The sequence below is a fragment of the Arachis ipaensis genome, chromosome B05 (genome assembly GCF_000816755.2).
Source record: "Arachis ipaensis cultivar K30076 chromosome B05, Araip1.1, whole genome shotgun sequence".
Taxonomy (NCBI): domain Eukaryota; kingdom Viridiplantae; phylum Streptophyta; class Magnoliopsida; order Fabales; family Fabaceae; genus Arachis; species Arachis ipaensis.
Window position 1 is genome coordinate 30,668,654 of NC_029789.2, and position 17,893 is coordinate 30,686,546.

General features: G+C 39.2%; 1 protein-coding gene across 1 annotated transcript in view; it reads right to left on the bottom strand.

Annotated features, from left to right (window-relative positions):
* Positions 1–1,153, bottom strand: part of LOC107640460 (TMV resistance protein N) — an 8,847-nt gene extending 7,694 nt beyond the window's left edge. The window contains exon 1 of the mRNA XM_016343980.2: positions 545–1,153. Within this exon, the coding sequence (XP_016199466.1) occupies positions 545–973 (429 nt within the window). The 5' untranslated portion in view covers positions 974–1,153. The remainder of the gene's footprint in view (positions 1–544) is intronic.

Sequence of the window (17,893 nt, forward strand, 5' to 3'; positions counted from 1 at the left end):
AAAAAAAAAAAAAAAAAAAAACAATCATCATCACCATCTATCATCTCCTTCTTCTTCTTCTTCTAATCACGGTTACCATCACCTTCCTCATCCCTAAAACCATATCTGTTAGTTCAAAATTATTTTACCAATTTTATCCCCCTATTAATATAACAACCAGAACCATCGTCATCATCTTCTTCTAATCACCATTACTATCATCCGACACGCACCCTTGCTCACGCACACACGAGACAATACAGAACAGAAACGGTAGGCCTAAAATTGAAACTTATTCCAAATGTCAAGGTCAAAATTGAATCAAATTAAATCGTAAGGGAATTTTTGAAAAACTTCGCAAACAACAAAAACTATACCTTATCCAAAATAACATAATAATCATGATGAGATTAAGAGAGGTGAGCGTAATTAGAAATAAAAGGACGAGAATATAACAAAGATATGCATTAACAAGTCAAACTATGGTTGCCTAACAATATTAAATTGATAATATTCCCTAAACAAATAAATTCAATTAACAGATAATGAGTTCCCCTTAAAATGCGAGAAATCTGAAAAAGTCTTTTTGTTCTCTATACCTTTCTTCGTGTTTCTCAAAAGCTTCTGCAAACTTTCCCTTTTGGTATCGTACATCGGAGGGATCCACATCATAGAAGACCGGAACAATCATCCCAAAACTTCCTTTTGTTTCAACGATCTTTTTGAGCTCATCTAAACACCATCCTGAGTTGGCATAATTTGGGGATAACACAACAACTGCGCAGAGAGAATCCTCAATTGCATGAAGGAGCTGTTGAGAGATAAATTCACCTGTTCGAAGCTCTTCATTGTCTCTGAAAGTATCAATGCTTCTCTTCTGCAAGGCTGTGTATAAGTGGTCAGTGAAACCTAGGCGGGTGTCTTCTCCTCTAAAACTCAAGAAAATATGATACTTCCATTTCGATCTTCCTGAGGAACCACCATTCAGTGCCATTGAAAGGCTCAGCAACTTATTGCGGGTGGGAAGGAGAGTGATAAGGATCCTAGTGGAATAGGGTAGATGGTTTTTTCATATAGTGTTATTATTTGTAAAACTCAAAAGAGTGCTTCCTTTTTACTTTCCCGATTCCAGTACACGAGCCCTGTTTTCTGAACTATGACGGACAACAATGTTAGTAAAGTTTTACGACTTTAATCCGATTCTTGCTTGGCATGGAAAATTTTGTGGAAAAGGTATATTTTATTTTAGAGAAAGTATTGGAAATTAATATTAATTGTGTACAATGTGAACAGTAGATTAAAAAATATATAAAATTACAATTAAAAATGGGATGATTAATTAATTATTTAATTTTAAATTTTAAAATTTAAAAAATTAAGATTAGTATTTTAATTTCAAATTTTAAAATTTAAAAAATTAGGATTAATATTTAAACTCATTCACACTACGTACGGTTATTTCTAATCTTACCGTAACCTCCAATACACGTTCAAAACTCACCGTCATCTTCTCCGGTCCTCACCTCGCGTCACTGAATTCCTCACCGGCCATACCGACGCTGCCGCATCCTCCCACGACACCGTCCTCACCTCCTCTGGTTAGCCCGACGCGCCTCGCCCTCCGACGCTCAGCCTAACGTTGCTGTCGCTTTTTCGCACACCTCTCTTCCGAACTGACTTCGCTTTCTCCCATTCCTTTAAACTTCTTCTCACTGATGATACTATCATGCTCTTCTTCTTCTTCGGATCCAAGCATGATTAGTGTTTCGAGGGTTACCTAAAACTGAAGGTTGATCTCGGACGAGATCTTCTATGCTGGTCGGTGCTGCTGTGCCCGACCTGGTAGAGTTGGAGATGCTGCTGATCCTTCTTCACCGGAGGGTGGTGGTACCTGCAAGAGACTCCGATGCTTAAGTTAGCACGTGCTTTAGGCATGTTTTTATGTAGAATCAGAGTATGAGTTATACCTGGGTGCTCCAGTGTATTTATAGTAGTGTGGAGTGAAATTTCTGGAGATAAGTTAGTTATCTTATCTTATATTTGAGCAAAGTCACTTTGTCTTTCAGGCTAGCTGCCTCTAGAGTAGGCTGCGCCCTTTTGTTTGGGCCTACTTGGGCCTCTATGGTGATTTGGCCGACCTCTTTAAGAAGAGGTCGGTCGGTCTGACGTCGTCCAACTAGGGTAATACAGCTCGGTCCATGGTATGAACAGTGCCCCTGCTTGAGTTCGGACCTTTCCATGAGATCGTGCTTTTCAGAGCTTCGATTTCTTTGGGAAAGTCGTGCTCAAGCATCTTGGTTCAGTCCGTTCTTCCGTTTGCGAGTTTTTTAAATGCGAAGCGTTTTGTTTTTCAGCTCCTTTATTGTTGCGTTTGTTCCTCGAGGGGGGGTTACTTCCTTGGAAACATGCACGCGCTTTTAATGCTACTTGATGGGGCTTTTACTTCGCCGTTTCTTTTTCCATCTTCTTAATTTGAATTTTAACCCTTTTCTTCTTCCTTTGCTTACTTCATTTCTGAAAAAAAATTTACTTTTGCCCCAAGCTTTTTCTTCTTTCTCTGGAGTTTTCTCCTCTTGGACCATTCGTGTACTTTGCTTGCTCGGTGGAGAAAAGCTTCCTTTCTCCTTGCCCCGTGACCCAAGATTGCCTCTTTTGGAGTTTCTCCTTTTGGTAGCAGCTTTGTCTTGCGGCTTCGTGCATTTCATCTTTCTGCCTTCTTCTTTTCCAGGTTCGTTCTTTCATCCTGAACTTATTACTTTCCAATTCTGTTTTACTTCCGATGATGATTGTTGCATGTGTTGTTTTTCTTTGCCCTAAGGTTTTGATTTTTGTTGAGTTTCTCAAAAGATAAAAAAAGACGAAGCTTTCTTTGGTGATCATTGTATGTGTTTGAAAGTCGCAATCTTTTTACTTCTCCATTGTTGGCACTTGGATTTGTACTTTTCTTCTATTTTGAGAGAGTTAGGTTTTACTCCTTTTCCTGTGCTCTGTAATATTGTTGCTCTGTAATGTTGTTGCTCTGTAATGTTGCCTCCAAAGGATGTCCCTGGATTTCTGGCGTTATATCTCTTTTGTGTGAATCCTGGGGTATCCTTTTGCTTGCTAAAGTTTGTTGCTTGTTTGGTTGTTTCCTGCTTGCTGTTTCTGTCCGAGTTGTTTGTTAGTGACTTTTTATTTTCTTTACTTGTAGGGATAGTTGGTCTATGTCTTCGCGTAAAAATATTGTTGAGATGTCCTCCAAAGTTCCTGCTGGTATGGCCAATTGGCTAGATTCAATAGTTCTGATGTGTGTGACTGTGGCTGATCCCGAGTACTGTGAGAGGCTTAGAAGGTTTCATAGGATATGTAGTAATAGGGAGGACGAGAAGAATTATGAGCTGGTGTCACCCGATCCTGAGGAGAGGGTTAGTTTCCCTCCCTTAACTCGGGCTGAGCGTCCCTTTTTCTATGCTTACGAATACTTCTTTAGCCAGCTAGGTATTACTCTCCCTTTTACTGCTTTTGAGACCGATCTCTTGTGGTCCTGTAATGTAGCTCCTTCTCAACTTCATCCGAATTCTTGGGGTTTTATAAATATTTTTCAGCTGTTGTGTCAAGAACTGGGTGTCCGACCTACCGTATCCCTTTTTCTATACCTTTTTGTGTTGACAAAACCCGGGGTGGCTGGTGCACGAAATTGTGATTACACTTTTCACAACTCCGCATAACTAACCAGCAAGTGCACTGGGTCGTCCAAGTAATACCTTACGTGAGTAAGGGTCGATCCCACGGAGATTGTCGGCTTGAAGCAAGCTATGGTTATTTTGTAAATCTTAGTCAGGAGATTAATGATAAGAGTGATTGTATTTATGAAAAGAGTAAAACCCCTCCCCGGTCCCTAACCATTTACGAAATTGACCTGGCGCCCCCTCACCATTAGAAATTAACAACGCAGTCCTTAACCATTCTCTCCGTGTGACCAAAAAGACCCTCTTACTGGTACTTCCGGTTAAGAGGGTCCTTTCGGTCACACGGAGAGAATGGATAAAGACCGTGTTGTTATTTTTTAATGATGAGGGGATCGGGGAGGGATTTTACTTAAAATTGAAAAAAAAAGCATTGTTTTAAGTTTTGCATCTAATGCATTCTTCCATATTTTACATGTGGACGGAGAGAAAACAACGTTAAACTTAATAGATAGCACGAAATCATTAACAACGAGACTTAACACAAAAGTGATCATTATTTGGGTTGATTAAGCATTATTATGTCTTGGATTTAGGATTTTAAGAACGACATGTATGTTCTATATTGTTGAACCTAGAAAAAAAAGTTTGTTCAAGATTATTATGCCATACAACTTTTTCTAGAAAAATTAAACTGCTTTTCTTATTAGTGGAATTAAATTCATCAACAATAATTTTAATAGTAGGGTTACACGTAGAGACTAAATATTCTTTTTAAATTTTTAGAAGTGATATTTGTTTCATCCAAATGTTCGTGATATGATGAATTAATTTTAATTTAATTTTACGTATTTTAATTTTGTTTATTTAGTTACTAATTTGAATTTTATGTCAAAGGATTTAGAGTTTTCTTTATTTAACCTAAAGTTGAGTGAGTTTCTTCGATTTAATTTCCAAACCAGTGAACAAATTAGATTGAGGTATTTCTTTCTTGTTGCATCAAGAAATTGAATACAAAGAGAATCAGTTGATTTTTTATTCAATTTCTTGATGCAACAAGAAAGAAATACCTTAATCTAATTTATTCACTGGTTTGGAAATTAAATCGAAGAAACTCACTCAACTTTAGGTTAAATAAAGAAAACTCTAAATCCTCTGACATAAAATTCAAATTAGTAACTAAATAAACAAAATTAAAATACGTAAAATTAAATTAAAATTAATTTGTCATATCACGAACATTTGAATGAAACAAATATCACTTCTAAAAATCTAAAAAGAATATTTAGTCTCTACGTGTAACCCTACTATTAAAATATTTAGTTCCTAACCATCTAGAAAAGGACCTGGCGCCCCCTGACCATTAGAAAATAACAATACAGTCCTTATCCATTCTCTCGTGTGACCGAAAGAACCCTCTTGTCGGTTTTCAGGTTAAAAGTAACCGGAAGTACCGGTAAGAAGGTCCTTTTGGTCACACGGAGAGAATGGTTAAGGACCGCGTTGTTAATTTCTAATGGTGAGGGGGCGCCAGGTCAATTTCGTAAATGGTTAGGGACCGGGGAGGGGTTTTACTCTTATGAAAAATAAATAACATGAAATAAATAGTACTTGTGATTCAGTAATGAGAAACAGGCTGAGGTTTCGAAGATGCTCTGTCATCTGAATCTCTGCTTCCTACTGTCTTCTTCTCCAAACACGCATGGCTTCCTTCAATGGTAAGCTGTATGATCCTCTTGGATGAAAAATACCAGGTACGATCTCTACACGGCTAATCAACTGTCGGATTGCTCGTCTCGGATGAAAAATACCATGCACAGCTACCGCACGGCTAATCATCTGTCGGTTCCCACTAGCGTCGGAATAGGACCCTTGTCCTTTTGCACACTATCACTACGCCCAACATTCACAGATTTGAGGCTCATCATAGTCATCCCTTCCCAGATCCTACTCGGAATACCACAGACAAGGTTTAGACTTTTCGGACCCCAAGAATGCTGCCAATTGGTTCTAGCCTATACCACGAAGGTTCTAACCTCTAGACTCGGTCCGTGGATCAGAAACCCAAGAGATACGCACTCAACTTGTCGCCCAATGACTACGTTGAGCTCAAATAGAACGGAGTGGTTGTCAGGTACGCGTTCATAGGGTTGAGTGTCACGGATCATCATATTCTCCATATTGAAGTACGAGTGAGTATCTTAGAATAGAATCAAGCGTGATTGAATAGAAAACAGTAGTAATTACATTAATCCATTGAAACACGGCAGAGCTCCTCACCCCAACTATGGGGTTTAGAGACTCATGCCGTCAAAATACAATATGAAGTGTAAAAATGTCATAAGGTGCAAAATGAATCTCTAAAAGTAGTTTTTATACTAAACTAGTAACTTAGGTTTACAGAAAATGAGTAACTAAGTGCAGATAGTGTAGAAATCCACTTCCGGGACCCACTTGGTGCGTGCCTGGGCTGAGCTTTCAAGCTTTCACGTTCATATGCCCAAAGTTGGGGTTAAACGCCACCCTGGGTGCCAGAATGGGCGTTTAACACCGAAAAAGGTGCAAGTTCTGGCGTTTTACGCCAGAAAGTTTTAGGCTGACTTTGGATGCCAGTTTGGGCCATCAAATCTTGAGCAAAGCATGGACTATTATATATTGCTGGAAAGTCCAAGATGTCGACTTTGCAACACAATTGAGAGCGCGCCAATTGAGCTTCTGTAGCTCGAGAAAATCCATTTTGAGTGCAGGAGGGTCAGAACCCAACAGCATCTGCAGTCCTTTTTCAGCCTCTGAATCAGATTTTTACTTAGGTCCCTCAATTTCAGCCAGAAAATACCTAAAATTACAGAAAAACACACAAACTCATAGTAAAATCTAGAAAATGTGATTTTTGAATAAAAACTAATAAAAAATATAATAAAAAGTGACCAAAACATACTAAAAACTGTGTAAAAATAATGCCAAAAAGAGTATAAATTATCTGCTCATCACAACACCAAACTTAAATTGTTGCTTGTCCCCAAGCAACTAAAAACAAAGTAGGATAAAAAGAAGAGAAAATACAATAAATTTCAAATATCAATGAAGCTCATTTCCAATTAGATGAGCAGGGCTAGTTGCTTCTTGCTTCTGAACAGTTTTGGTATCTCACTTTATCCTTTGAAGTTCAGAATGGTTGGCATCCATAGGAACTCAGAATTCAGATAGTGTTATTGATTCTCCTAGTTCAGTATGTTGATTCTTGAACACAGCTACTTTATGAGTCTTGGCCGTGACCCTAAGCATTTTGTTTTCCAGTATTACCACCGGATACATAAATCCCACAGACACATAACTGGGTGAACCTTTTCAGATTGTGACTCAGCTTTCCTAAAGTCCCCAGTTAGAGGTGCCCAGAGCTCTTAAACACACCCTTTTTGCTTTGGACCACGACTTTAACCGCTCAGTCTGAAGCTTTTCACTTGACACCTTCACGCCACAAGCACACGGTTAGGGACAGCTTGGTTTAGCCGCTTAGGCCAGGATTTTATTCCTTTGGGCCCTCCTATCCATTAATGCTCAAAGCCTTTGATCCTTTTTACCCTTGCCTTTTGGTTTAAAGGGTTATTGGCTTTTTCTGCTTGCTTTTTCTCTTTTTTCTTTTTCTATTTTTTCTTCTTTTTTTTTCGCAAGCTTTTGTTCTTCACTGCTTTTTCTTGCTTCAAGAATCAATTTTATGATTTTTCAGATTATCAATAACATTTCTCCTTTTTCATTATTCTTTCAAGAGCCAATAATTTTAACATTCATAAACAACAATATAAAAAATATGCATTGTTCAAGCATTCATTCAGAAAACAAAAAGTGTTGCCACCACATCAAAATAATTAGATTATTTTCAAGATATAATTCAAAATTCATGTACTTCTTTTTCTTTTTCAGAAAACATTTTTCATTTAAGAAAGGTGTAGGATTCATAGGACATTCATAGCTTTAAGACAGAAACTCTAAACTTTATTGATCATAAAAATAAGACATAAAATAAACATAAAAGTAGACAAATAATAATAAAAGAAAGGAAATTAAAGACATAAAAATAAATGACTCTAATACTAATGCTTATGTGACTCTTAAAATAGGTTTCTAATAATAAAAGTTATCACAGAGTTAGGACTCAACAACCTTGATTTTGAGGGGTAGGTGCTCCTTCAATCTGTGGGATGCCTGGCCCTTCAAGGATCAGCTTCTGGCGCTTTAGTTCCTGTAATGCACGCCCTTGCTTCTCTTGTTCTCTGAGCAGTTTACAGAGCATGCTGTTCTGATTTTGCTGCTCTTCTTTGAGTTGATCCATAGATTCTTGCAGCTTGTTGACAGATGATTCTAAGCGGGCCTGGTGCACGAAATCACAATCACACTTTTGCAACTCCGCACAACTAACCAGCAAGTGCACTGGGTCGTCCAAGTAATACCTTACGTGAGTAAGGGTCGATCCCACGGAGATTGTCGGCTTGATGCAAGCTATGGTTATCTTGTAACTCTTAGTCAAGATATCAATAATAATTCTCAGTTTTAATTGGAATGAGTAAAAGAGCATGGGTTAAATAATACTTGTTATGCAGTAATGGAGAACAGGTTGAGGTTTTGGAGATGCTCTGTCTTCTGAATCTCTGCTTTCCTACTGTCTTCTTCTTCATGCACGCAAGGCTCCTTCCATGGCAAGCTATATGTTGGTGGATCACCGTTGTCAATGGCTACCATCTGTCCTCTCAGTGAAAATGGTCCAACTGCACTATCACCACACGACTAATCATCTGTCGGTTCTCACTCATGTTGGAATAAGATCCATTGATCCTTTTGCGTCTGTCACTACGCCCAATACTCGCGAGTTTGAAGCTCGTCACAGTCATCCCATCCCGGATCCCACTCAGAATACCACAGACAAGGTTTAAACTTTCCGAATCTCAAGAATGCTGCCAATGGATTCCAGCTTATACCACGAAGACTCTGTTCTCACGGATTTGAATGCTCTGTTGTTAGGAGATACAATCAAACACGTGAACCAGGAACCAAAGAGATACACACTCAATCTAAGGTAGAACGGAAGTGGTTGTCAGGCACACGTTCATAGGTTGAGAATGGTGATGAGTTTCACGGATCATCACATTCATCATGTTGAAGTACGAGTGAATATCTTAGAATAGAAACAAGCGTGATTGAATGAAAAATAGTAGTAATTGCATTAATTCATCGAGACACAGTAGAGCTCCTCACCCCCAACCATGGGGTTTAGAGACTCAAGCTATAGGAAATACAAAGTTCTGATGTAAAATTGTTATGAGGTCCAAAATAAATCTCTAAAAGTAGTTTTTATACTAAACTAGTAGCTAGGGTTACAGGAAATAAGTAACTAAGTGCAGATAGTGCAGAAATCCACTTCCGGAGCCCACTTGGTGTGTGCTTGGACTGAGCATTGAAACTTTCACGTGTAGAGACTCTTCTTAGAGTTAAATGCCAGCTTTGGTGCCAGTTTGGGCGTTTAACTCCAGCTTGTAACTCAGTTCTGGCATTTAACGCCAGAATAGGGCAGGAAGTTGGCGTTTAAACGCCAGTTTACATCGTCAAAACTCGGTCAAAATATAGACTATTATATATTTCTGGAAAGCCCAGAATGTCTACTTTCCAAAGTAATTGAGAGCGTGCCAATTGGGCTTCTGTAGCTCCAGAAAATCCATTCCGAGTGCAGGGAGGTCAGAATCCAACAACATCTGCAGTCCTTTTTCAGCCTCTGAATAAGATTTTTGCTCAGGTCCCTCAAATTCAGCCAGAAAGTACTTGAAATCACAGAAAAACACACAAACTCATAGTAAAGTCCAGAAATATGATTTTTGCATAAAAACTAATAAAAATATACTAAAAAGTAGCTAGATCCTACTAAAAACTATATGAAAATACCCCCAAAAAGCGTATAAAATATTCGCTCATCACAACACCAAACTTAAACTGTTGCTTGTCCTCAAGCAACTAGATAAATAAAACAGGATAGAAAGGAAATCAAGAGGCGATAACATCTCAGAGTTTTATATGAAGCTCAAATTCTCATTAGATGAGCGGGACTAGTAGCTTTTTGCTTCTGAACAGTTTTGGCATCTCAATTTATCCTTTGAAGTTCAGAATGATTGGCATCTATAGGAACTCAAAATTCAGATAGTGTTATTGATTCTCCTAGTTTAGTATGTTGATTCTTGAACACAGCTACTTTATGAGTCTTGGCCGTGGCCCTAAGCACTTTGTTTTCCAGTATTACCACCGGATACATAAATGCCACAGACACATAACTGGGTGAACCTTTTCAAGTTGTGACTTAGCTTTGCTAAAGTCCCCAATTAGAGGTGTCCAGAGTTCTTAAGCACACTCTTTTTGCTTTGGACCACGACTTTAACCGCTCAGTCTCAAGTTTTTCACTTAACACCTTCGCGCCACAAGCACATGGTTAGGGACAGCTTGGTTTAGCCACTTAGGCCAGGATTTTATTCCTTTAGGCCTTCCTATCCATTAATGCTCAAAGCCTTGGATCCTTATTACCCTTGCCTTTTGGTTTAAAGGGCTATTGGCTTTTTCTGCTTGGTTTTTTTTTTCGCAAGCTTTGTATTCACTGCTTTTTCTTGCTTCAAGAATCAATTTTATGATTTTTCAGATTATCATCAACATTTCTCCTTTTTCATCATTCTTTCAAGAGCCAACAAATTTAACATTCATAAACTTCACTATAAAAAATTATGCATTATTCAAGCATTCATTCAGAAGACAAAAAGTATTGCCACCACATATAAATAATTTGAATTTTTCTTACTAAGAACTCGAAAATAAAACTGCCTCCTTATTCAAAAAAATCTGCTATTTTATTCATGTTTAATGATGATGAAAAAAAAATAAATTATAGCTTACTTGGAGATAATTAAAAATAAAAAAATAAAAATAAAGATACTAATTACTATTTTTTATGTAACTCCTAAGGTAGATCTCTAATAGCAAAAGTTATCACAAAGTTAAGATTAGGACTCAACAACCTTTATTTTGGGAGATGGATGCTCCTTCAATCTGTGGGGTGTCTGGCCCTTCAAGAGACAGCTTCTGGCGCTTCAGCTCCTGTAGCTCACGCCCTTGCTTCTCTTGTTCCTTCAGCAGTTTGCAGAGCATGCTATTTTGAACTTGTTGTTCTTCTTTCAGTTGATCCATAGCTTCTTGTAGCTTGGTGATAGATGCTTCTAGGTGGGTCCAGTAGTCAATCTGAGGGATTTCTAGGAGGAACTCCTGTGCCCTCCTTTTGATGGAGTTATCCTGCACTTGTTGTCCTTCCATTGAATTTTTGGTGATTGGGTGCTCGACTGAGATATACTCATCTGCTCCCATCGTTACCCCAGCATCTTTGCATAGCAGAGAGATTAAGCTTGGGTAAGCCAATTTGGCGTCAGTGGAGTTCTTGTTTGCAATTGTGTAAAGCTCACAAGAGATCAGATAATGAATCTCCACTTCGTTTCCCAGCATAATGCAGTGGATCATCACTGCTCTTTTGACAGTGACTTCAGAGCGGTTGCTGGTGGGCAGTATAGAACGCCCAATGAAGTCCAGCCAGCCCCTAGCAACTGATTTGAGATCTCCTCTCTTGAGTTGATTCGGGACACCCTTTGTGTTAGTTATCCACTTGGTTCCAGGGATGCATATGTCCTCTAGAACTTGGTCCAAGCACTTATCAAATCTCACCATTCTCCTATTAAAGGATTCTGGATCATCTTGTAGTTGAGGCAGCTTGAAGACCTCTCTTATTTTGTCCAGGTGAAAGTAAATAATCTTCCCTTTGACCATGGTTCGAAAGGTATAGAAGGCGGTTCCAGTTATTCTCTGCTTATTTGTTTGCCATAGATTTGAGTAGAATTCCTAAACCATGTTTCTACCCACCTTTGTCTCAGGATTAGCTAGAATTTCCCAGCCCCTGTTTCGAATCTGCTCTTGAATCTCTGGATATTCGTCTTCTTTCAGATCGAATTTAACTTCCAGGATCACTGAACTTAGACCCATTATTTTGTAGAAATGGTCTGCCTGTTCTTTGGTTAAGAACCTCTCTTGATTCCAAAGTGGTTTTGGAGTATTCTCTTTCTTGCCTCTTGAAGTGGTTTGTTTTCCCTTAGGAGCCATGATCTTAGTGAATCTTAGATCAGTGATCACGAAAAATACACCAAACTTAGAGGTTTGCTTGTCCTCAAGCAAAAGAAAGGAAAGGAGAGGAATAGAAGGAGAGTCAGATTCGAGTTATGGAGGAGAGGGGGAGGCCGAGTGTGTATTTATAAGGGAGGGGGTGGGTTCGAAAATTTTTAAAAAAGATATGATAGAAGATATGATTTGTAAAAGATAAATATGATATGAAAAAGATGAAATTTTAAAATTGAAAAGATATGCGAGATTTGAAAAAGATAAATTTGAATTTGAAAAAATAGTATGATGAGTTGAAAAAGATTTGAGAAGAAATTAAAAAGATAGATGAGTTTTGAAAAAGATTTGAAAAGAAATTGAAGAAGATGTAAGAAAGATTTTTAGGATTAAAGAAAAATTTATTTTTGAAATTGAAATTGAAAGATGATAATTTGTAACATGTTTATGCAAGAAATTTTGGATGGAACCATGAAAATTTGAAAAAAAAATTTGAGTTGGAAACAAAACTTTCTCCCCTCCCCATTCATGGAATTTAACGCCCTATTGTTGCTTCTTTTGGGCGTTTAATGCCCAGCCAGGTACCCTGGCTGGCGTTAAACGCCAGAAAGCCTTTATCACTGGGCGTTTTTCTAAACGTCCATGATACTGCAATTCTGGCGTTAAACGCCCAGAATGGTACCCATTCTGGCATTTAACGCCCAGAAAGGTATCTTTACTGGCATTAAATGCCCAGAATGGTGCCCATTCTGGTGTTTAATGCCCACAATACCCCTTATTGGCGTTTTTGTGCCAGTGAGCTCCTTTTCTCTGCTTTATGCTCTGAATTCTTCTGTAACTCTGTGAACTCCTGCAATTGTTAATTAACTTTGAAGAAAATTTATATCAAACTCATATAATTATTATTTGAATAACAAATAAACCTTGCTAATGGCTGGGTTGCCTCCTAGCAAGCGCTTCTTTATTATCTTTAGCTGGACCTTACTGAGCTTTTAATCTAGTCTCAGCTTTGAGCATTCTTGCTCAACATTGCCTTCAAGATAATGCTTGACTCTTTGTCCATTAACAATGAACTTCTTATTAGAATCAATGTCTTGAAGCTCCACATAGCCATATGGTGACACACTTGTAATCACATATGGTCCCCTCCACCGGGATTTTAATTTTCCGAGGAACAATCTGAGCCTAGAGTTGAACAGTAGAACCTTCTGTCCTGACTCAAAGACTCTGGATGACAATTTCTTGTCATGCCACCTTTTTGCTTTTTCCTTGTAAATTTTTGTATTTTCAAAAGCATTGAGTCTGAATTCCTCTAGCTCATTCAACTGGAGCAATCTTTTCTCTCCAGCTAACTTAGCATCCAAGTTTAGGAATCTGGTTGCCCAGTAGGCCTTATACTCTAGTTCCACGGGCAGATGACAGGCCTTGCCATACATAAGCTGGTATGGAGAGGTTCCTATAGGAGTCTTGAATGTTGTTCTGTATGCCCACAGAGCATCATCCAAGCTTTTTGCCCAATCCCTTCTACGGGCAATTACAGTCCATTCCAGGATTCTTTTTAATTCTCTATTAGAGACTTCAGCCTACCCATTTGTCTGTGGATGATATAGAGTTGCTACTTTGTGGCTAATTCCATATCGGACCATAGCAGAGTAAAGTTGTTTATTGCAGAAATGAGTGTCCCATCACTGATTAGTACTCTAGGGACACCAAACCTGCTGAAGATATGTTTCTGGAGGAATTTCAGCACTGTCTTAGTATCATTAGTGGGTGTTGCAACTGCCTCTACCCATTTAGATACATAGTCTATTGCCACTAAAATATACGTGTTTGAGTATGATGGTGGGAAAGGCCCCATGAAGTCAATACCCCATACATCAAACAACTCAATCTCCAGAATCCCAGGTTGAGGCATGGCGTAACCATGAGGCAGATTACCAGCTCTCTGGCAGCTGTCACAGTTACGTACAAAGTCTCGGGAGTCTCTATAGAGAGTAGGCCAGTAGAAGCCACATTGGAGAACCTTGGTGGCTGTTCGCTCACCTCCGAAATAGCCTCCATATTGTGATCCATGGCAATGCCATAAGATCTTCTGTGCCTCTTCCGTGGGCACACATCTACGGATTATTCCGTCTACACATCTGTTAAAGAGATATGGTTCATCCCATAAGTAGTACTTTGCATCAGAGATCAATTTCTTTATTTGCTGCCTGCTGTACTCTATGGGTATGAATCTTACAGCTTTATAGTTTGCAATGTCTGCAAACCATGGTGTTTCCTGAATGGCAAATAATTGCTCATCTAGAAAGGTTTCAGAGATCTCAATAGAGGGGGAAGACGCCCCTTCTACTGGTTCTATCCGAGACAGATGATCAGCCACTTGGTTCTCTGTCCCTTTTTTGTCTCTTATTTCTATATCAAACTCTTGCAGAAGCAACACCCATCTTATGAGCCTGGGTTTTGAATCCTGCTTCATAAGTAGATATTTAAGAGCAGCATGGTCAGTGTACACAATCACTTTTGATCCTACTAAGTATGATTTAAACTTGTCAATGGCATAAACCACTGCAAGCAGCTCTTTTTCTGTGGTTGTGTAATTTTTCTGTGCATCATTTAAAACACGGCTAGCATAATAAATGACATGCAAAAGCTTGTTATTCCTCTGTCCCAGTACTGCACCAATGGCATGGTCACTAGCATCACACATTAGTTCGAATGGTAATGTCCAGTCTGGTGTAGAAATAACTGGTGCTGTGACCAGCTTAGCTTTCAGAGTTTCAAACGCCTGCAGACACTCTGTGTCAAACACAAATGGCGTGTCAGCAGCTAGCAGATTACTCAGAGGTTTTATAATTTTTGAAAAATCCTTTATAAACTTCCTATAGAATCCTGCATGCCCCAGAAAGCTTCTGATTGCCTTAACATTGGCAGGTGGTGGTAATTTTTCAATTACCTCTACTTTAGCTTGATCTACCTCTATCCCCTTGATTGAAATTTTATGCCCAAGGACAATTCCTTCAGTCACCATAAAGTGACATTTTTTTCAGTCTAAAACTAGGTTGGTCTCTTGGTATCTTTTAAGAACAAGTGCTAAATGGTCAAGGCAGGAGCTGAATGAGTCTCTAAATACTGAAAAGTCATCCATAAAAACTTCCAGAAATTTCTCTACCATATCAGAAAAGATAGAGAGCATGCACCTTTGAAAGGTTGCAGGTGCATTACACAGACCAAAAGGCATCCTTCTGTAGGCAAACACTCCAGAAGGACATGTGAATGCTGTTTTCTCTTGGTCCTGAGGATCTACTGCAATTTGGTTGTAACCTAAATAGCCATCCAAAAAATAGTAATATTCATGACCTGCTAGTCTTTCTAGCATCTGGTTTATGAATGGTAAAGGAAAATGATCCTTTCTGGTAGCTGTATTGAGCCTTCTGTAGTCAATACACATACGCTACCCTGTAACTATTCTTGTAGGAACCACTTCATTCTTTTCATTATGAACCACTGTCATGCCTCCCTTTTTGGGTACGACTTAGACAGGGCTCACCCAGGGGCTATCAAAAATAGGATAAATAATCCCAGCCTCCAGTAACTTAGTGACCTCTTTCTGCACCACCTCCTTCATGGCTGGATTTAGCCGCCTCTGTGGTTGAACCACTGGCTTAGCATCGTCCTCCAATAGGATCTTGTGCATGCATCTTGCTGGGCTAATGCCCTTAAGATCACTTATGGACCACCCAAGAGCTGTCTTGTGTGTCCTTAGCACTTGAAGTAGTTCTTTCTCTTCCTGTGGATTTAAAGCAGAGCTTATGATAAAGTGTCACTTTCTCCCAGAAATGCATATTTCAGGGATGGTGGTAGTGGTTTGAGCTTGGGTTTAGGAGGTTTCTCCTCTTCCTGAGGAATTCTTAGAGGTTCTTTTATTTCCTCTGGTTCCTCCAGATCAGGCTGAACATCTTTAAAGATGTCTTCTAGCTCTAATTCGAGAATCTCAGCCATGTTGATCTCCTCTACCAGGGAGTCAATAATGTCAACACTCATGCAGTCTTTTGATGTGTCTGGATGCTTCATTGCCTCAACGGCATTCAGCCTAAACTCATCCTCATTGACTCTCAAGGTCAATTCCCCTTTTTGGACATCAATGAGGGTTCGTCCAGTTGCTAGGAAAGGTCTTCCTAGAATGAGAGTTGCACTCTTGTGCTCCTCCATTTCCAGCACTACAAAGTCAGTGGGAAAGGCAAATGGCCCAACCTTGACAATCATGTCCTCAATTATGCCTGATTGGTATTTAATGGTGCCATCAGCAAGTTAAAGACAGATCCGGGTTGGTTTGACCTCTTCAGTCAAGCCAAGCTTTCTGATAGTGGATGCAGGGATTAGGTTGATACTTGCCCCAAGATCACATAGAGCTGTCTTGGTACAAGTACCCTCTAATGTGCATGGTATCATAAAGCTCCCAGGATCCTTAAGCTTTTCTGGTAAGCTCTTTAAAATGACTGCACTGCACTCTTCATTGAGGAAGACTTTTTCAGTTTTCCTCCAATCCTTCTTATGACTTAAGATCTCTTTCATGAACTTAGCATAAGAGGGTATTTGCTCAAGTGCCTCTGCAAATGGAATCTTGATTTCAAGAGTCCTGAGATAGTCTGCAAAGCGGATAAATTATTTATCCTGTTTCGCTTAGCAGAGTTTCTGAGGATAAGGCATCTTGGCTTTGTATTCTTTAACCTTAGTTGCTGTAGGTTTATTCCCTACAGAGGTGGTTGGAGAAGCCTTCTTAGAGGGGTTACCATCAGCACTTGCAGGTGTTTGATCCCTCATTGGAGTTTGAACGCCAGGCTTGGGGGCTGGATGGGCGTTTAACGCCAGATTCCCTCCCCTTTCTGGCGTTTGAACGCCAGAACTGGACATGGACTGGGTGTTTGACGCCAGTTTTGCACCCTTTTCTGGCGTTTGAATGCCAGAGTTATTCCTCTCTGGGCTCTTACTGTCCTCAGAGGGATTTTGGGTAGCAGGTTGCTCATCCTCTGTCAGTTGTTCTTTTCTTGGCTTTTTGCTGCTTTGAGTTGAGGTATTTAATGTTTTTCCACTTCTTAATTGAACTGCTTGGCACTATTCTGTTATCTGTTTTGATAACTGCTGTTTTGTCTGATTCAATTATGACTCTATATCCTTATTAGCATTTTTGGTTTCTTGTAGCATCTCCTTAAATTCTGCTAACTGCCTTGTTATAGAAGATAGTTGTTGATTGAGTTCAGCAACTTGTTCCTGAGGACTAAAGTCAGTTGATACTGCCTTAGCTTCTTCTTTTATGGAGGACTCACTACTTATATACAGATGCTGATTTCTAGCAACTGTATTAATAAGCTCTTGAGCCTCTTCAATAGTCTTTCTCACGTGTATAGATCCACTAGCTGAGTGGTCTAGAGATATCTGAGCTTTTTCTGTAAGCCCGTAGTAGAAGATGTCTAACTGCACCCATTCTGAAAACATTTCAGAGGGGAATTTCCTTAGCATCCCTTTGTACCTCGCCCAGGCATTATAAAGGGATTCATCATCCTCTTGTATAAAGCCTTGGATGTCCAGCCTTAATTGTGTCATCCTTTTTGGAGGGAAATATTGATTCAGGAATTTGTCTGATAACTGTTTCCATGTTCTTATGCTTACTGTGGGTTGGTTATTTAACCACCTCTTAGCTTGATCTTTTACAGCAAATGGAAATAGTAATAACCTGTAGACATCCTGATCTACTTCCTTGTCACGTACTGTGTCAGTAATTTGCAAGAATTGTGCCAGAAACTCAGTAGGTTCTTCCTGTGGAAGACCAGAATACTGGCAATTTTGTTGCACCATGACAATGAGCTGGGGATTTAGCTCAAAACTGCTCGCTTTGATGGGAGGTATGCAGATGCTACTCCCATATGCAGCAGTAATGTGGTTAGCATATGACCCCAGAGTCCTTCTGGATTGTTCATTTCCACTTTGGTCCATGATGGAGAAAAGGGAATTGATATGAATTGTAAATAAAATATATTTTTATTTTTATTTTATTTAATTAAAAACAA